The 5,000-nt window shown below is 37.8% G+C and overlaps 1 protein-coding gene across 1 annotated transcript in view; it reads left to right on the forward strand.

The window, feature by feature from the left end:
- Positions 1–6: 6 nt before the first annotated feature.
- The window catches only part of LOC117122520 (arylsulfatase B-like), a gene marked incomplete at its 5' end in the record, with an annotated part of 7,576 nt that continues 2,582 nt past the window's right edge, over positions 7–5,000 (forward strand). Inside the window, 4 exons of the mRNA XM_033268106.1 lie at positions 7–249; positions 905–1,091; positions 3,411–3,574; positions 4,854–4,997. Coding sequence (XP_033123997.1) covers positions 7–249; positions 905–1,091; positions 3,411–3,574; positions 4,854–4,997 — 738 coding nt within the window. The remainder of the gene's footprint in view (positions 250–904; positions 1,092–3,410; positions 3,575–4,853; positions 4,998–5,000) is intronic.

Below are 5,000 nucleotides of genomic sequence, written 5' to 3' on the forward strand. Positions count from 1 at the left end.
GTCTTGCTCCTAAGCATATTCGTCATCTTTTGTTGCCCCTATCTTGCCCACGCGAAAGCCAAGCCCAGACCTCATGTTATATTCATCATGTCGGACGACCACGGTTATAGAGACATTGGGTATCACGGTTCCAAGTTTCCAACTCCAGTAATGGATGAATTAGCAAGAGAGGGTGTGAAGCTGGAGAACTACTATGTTCAGAGAGTTTGTACGCCAACCAGGGGTGAACTATTGACAGGAAGATATTCAGTAAGTCTATATTCAATAATTTAACATATAACAACCATCTCGCATGGCCTACGATTTTAGACAAAGGCATTTGTAATCATTGATTTCGTTTGAAATGTTTGTAAAGCTTTGAAAATAAAGTAAAGAATACATTATAGCTTCTTTAAAAGACTGGAATTAACTAGTATGCTAGATTATTTTATGGGGTACGCGGCATCGATCCTAGGGGGTTCAAAGCTATCGAAATTCATGTAAATAGAACAATATAATTATGTGTCTTAACTGTCTCAGTGGTGTGACGATAATGACCTTGTTCTGAACGTCAATAAAACAAAAGAAATGCACATTGATTTCAGACGTAAAGTGCAGTCAACAGTACATGTACACGCTGTCATTTTTACTGAACCCCGAAACCTTGAAATACCGGATTGGTGTCCGGCGGGGAATAGTTTTCTACCATAGAAGGCCTATTTTAGTTTTTAGTTAAGTACGGTTAAGCCTAATATATAATTCATAATGGTCACGAAACCACGACTCAGAAATACCAGGATGGTGTCCGGCGGGGAATAGTTTTACCTCCCTGGTTTTACCTTGTATATGGTATTTCATTTCAATAAACGGACGTTACCAGTATTTATAATTCTATATTTTATAACAAAGTTAACATTGCATTTAGATTCGAACTGGTCTACAACATGGTGTTCTGGAGCCTGATCAACCTGCTTGTCTACCACTCGACGAAATCACCCTAGCACAGAAGTTGAAGGAAGCTGGGTACGCAACACATTTAGTTGGTAAATGGCATCTTGGCCATTACAAACACGATTGTCTTCCCCACTATAGGGGATTCGACACATTCTACGGTAAAGTTTTTAATTCAAAACTGTAATTATTAAATATTCGTATTAAAAATACCATCACTGTTATTTATCATCATTATTATCATCATCATCATAATCATCATCATCATCATCATCATGCTCTTTAAAGAGGACCATAATTTTTAATATCAATATCAATATCAATTTGTTTATACCCTATAGACGAAAGAAAAAGATAAGAAATAACAATTTTGTGGTACAAAATAAATTCTGTTTCGTGTGGAAAATAATTCTATAAACAAAAATAGTTGTGTGGATACAGAACATATAGGCCAATGTACTGTGTATACAAAATAATGTTATGTGGTACATAATTAATTCTGTCAGAATGCCATTTGAAAACAATTTACCAGACTGTGGCATGGAACAGGTGGGCGATCGTTTTCGCTCGGACCAGGGGTGGCGCCAGGATTTGCCCGACGGGGGGTGGGGGGGGGGGGGCGATGTCCCCGACGAAAACGTGGGAGTGAATTGGCGTGGTCGAGCTTCGATTAAAAGGTATAGAAAGTGGTCCTGGAGGCGAAGCCCTAGAAAAAAGTTTGGCAATTTAGGGGTTTCAAAGGCTTATTTAATCGATTTTATAGTCTACTAATATGTAGAAAATATATATAATTCTTTTTTCTCCCCGACAAATTGTGCTTTTTCTCCCCGACGAGGTGGGGGGGGGGGCAGCTCTGCCCCCGGCCCCCCGCTGATGCCACCCCTGGCTCGAACTCGCTGCCACCACCTCCATGCTGCCACTTAGCCGTTGTTTAGCAGTTCACTTCAGGTTGAAATTGCAAAATGGCTTATAGGCCTATGCATGCGTAAAATATTGTCAAAAGTAAAAATTTGTTTCCCTCTCGAGTTCACAAGAATTTGACTGTACGCACGTGCAATCTGAGATTATTAAGCTAACATTTATAGATTTACTACAATCCTCCCCCTATGCAAGATCAATCAACATAAACCTATGTTGTGTGTATGTTTGTTTATTTCGATCAAACTTGATATGGTCATGCTCAGTCCAGACGAAATGGGTTATTACCTCTTCCTTAAACCATTATGTACCGGTACCGCTCCTCACAAGGTTTTTAATGTGATTTCAAGTTCTGTGTCATTTTAGGTTAAAAGCTCAAAGGTCAGGGTCACGGGAAGTCCGATTTTTTTTTGGCACAGGTGGAGGTATGCAGTGGCGTAGCTAGCGGGTCAAGGGGGGGGGGGGGGGGGCACGTGCCCCGGGCGCCAGGTTTGGGAGGGGCGCTGCAATGGGAGAATGAGAATTAAAAAAAAACACTTTTTAGAAAAGCATGATGAAATAGATGTATGTCGTCAGGCATGAATATTTTCTAGTTAATAATAAAAAAAAATCTGAATGTAGTTGTTTTTATTGGCAAATTTTATAGATTGTGATTTCTTTTCAGTCAATTTCAAGCATTTTCTCTCTTTTTTTTATCCTATTCTGTAATGACTACAGAACAAAAGCTCATCTCACCATATCTCAGGGCCACGATGGGACAAGTGTGACATATCTGCTTTGGCACTCCTTATTATTGAGCGCGATGAAGCGGACAACATTGCTAACTTTGATCATGTTATTAACTTATTTGCAGATGCAAAAGCACGCAAAATTCATTTTAAAAAATGTTACAAATACAGCAACTTACGAGACAATAAGAATACTAAGCTGTATGAGATAAATACAACCTTACAAATTAGGATAATGGTAAAGTTGTATACAAAGTTCCGAACATCGTAATGCAGTTTCAGTAGTAAGAAACAGGGGTGGCGCGACCTGGGGGTGCAGGGCCCTTCAGGGTTAGCTTCCCCTCCCCCTCCCCCGGTCGGGGAGAAAAACCATAATTCGGCGGGGAGAAAAACCATAATTCGTCGGAGAGAAGTTTTTTTTAATGTATTTTGTACATCTTAGTAGACTCTAAAATCGATTAAATGAGCCTTTGAAACCCATAAATTGTCAACAATTTGCGGAGGCTTCTCACCTCTAGACCACCTTCGGAACATTTTAAGCAACGCTCGACCACTCCCTGTTTGCTCTCGTCAGAAAATCTTCCCCTCGGTGGGGCATCGCCCCCCACCCCCACCCCCGTCAGGCAAATCCTGACGCCAGCCCTGGTAGGAAAGAACCTACTTCTACTACAGTGTATATGAGAGCTAGAACAGTGCTTATCTTTATATTATATTTATAATTGGGGGAAGGGGGCGCAATTTTCTACTCTTGCCCCTGGGCTCCAAAACCTCTAGGCGCCACTGGAGGTATGCACACTATAGAGTGACCGTTCTATGTTTTTTAAACATTATCAGGTTTCTTACAAGGGGGTGAATACTTCTTCTCGCATGATACACCAAAAGGGCAACTAGATTTAAGACTGAATGATGAGCCAATCTGGAATGAAAACGGAACTTACTCAACTCATTTATTCACAGACAAAGCTATCGACATTATAAACAATCATCCGGATGATGAGGTAGGCTGCATATATGCAATTTAAATTAACAGTGATCGAGCCTATTTTGATAGAAATAAGGAGAAAATGGCAAATCTTGTTGAGGGTTGGAGTCAATGACGCTCCACTCGTGTCTATTCAACACTCTCCTCACTGTCTCTAAATAAGACATGATGACCCAGTGATATTTGTGTACCAATTTCACTGTTTCCTGCTCCGACTTCCCTTACTGCCATTGTGGCCTTCATATAATAATCCATAGAATCCATCTTTTCTGATAAGGTGGCCAAAATATCTTTGTTTTCTTGTTTTTATTATATTTAAATGTACTCCTTGTGTATTCATCCGCTGCAGGATTTCTGTATTCGGAATCTTGTCAATCCCAACATACTGTCAACATCCTCCAATATACCCACATTTCAAAAGCTCTAGTTTCTGCATGATTTTATTGGTGACGGTCCATGTTTCCACACAATACAGAATACAGTAGTAGACCAAATGTACCATTATAATACGTTTTCATGTTTCCAGAGATATGCTTTTTAAAAATATAAACACAAAGTTCATTGCAGTGAATGAGTCTCCAGATATTTCAATTCGTTTGTTAATTTCTCTTTCATTTCTACCATCACTTGTGATTAAATGGCCAAGGTAAAAAAATGCTGTACTTGTTCAATTGTTCTGTTACCGATCTTATATATAATACTTCATATAAGAAAATTTACTTGATTTTACTGTAATATCTCTTAATTAACAACAGAATAATAATACTAATAATAATAATAATAATAATAATAATAATAATAATAATAATAATAATAATATAATGATAATAATATGATATGTTTAGTTCAATTCTAGTCTTTTTCCTAATGTTGTCTATTCAAGACCTGTCGAGATTCATTTATTTATTCATTTTTGTTCAATTTAGTAGGCTTAACCCCAAAACAAATAAAAATGCCATCCAATCTCACTGAAATACATAGAAGTCAGGTTTAAAATTTTGATCATAATAAATAATTCTAAACTAAACTAATAAAAACTAATAAAAGATATTTAACAATATATTCGGTTTAAAAATTTCTTCAATATTAAATTATGTTACCCAAAGTTGTTCTTTCGACAATTGCTATTTTCTGAATGTTTTAATTTATTTTTCATTTCACAAGTAAGTCAAAGCTTCAAGTACAGTTTCTAGTTCGACTATCCAATTTGTAACTTGTTTGTATATATGAGTGATCTAAAAATATATTATATCCGATATTAATCATGGAAATAAATCTTTTCTTTCTTTCTTCAGTCTCTTTTTCTATTTCTTTCCTACCAAGCACCACACGCTCCACTGGAAGTCCCAGAAGAGTACAAGGAGCCGCTACGCGATTTATTCGAAGATGAACGTCGCTTGACCTACGCCGCCATGACAACCTGCATGGACGAGGGTATAGGG

The sequence above is a fragment of the Anneissia japonica genome, unplaced genomic scaffold (assembly GCF_011630105.1).
Source record: "Anneissia japonica isolate Jap-2015-1 unplaced genomic scaffold, ASM1163010v1 scaffold1889_len2455224_cov183, whole genome shotgun sequence".
NCBI lineage: Eukaryota > Metazoa > Echinodermata > Crinoidea > Comatulida > Comatulidae > Anneissia > Anneissia japonica.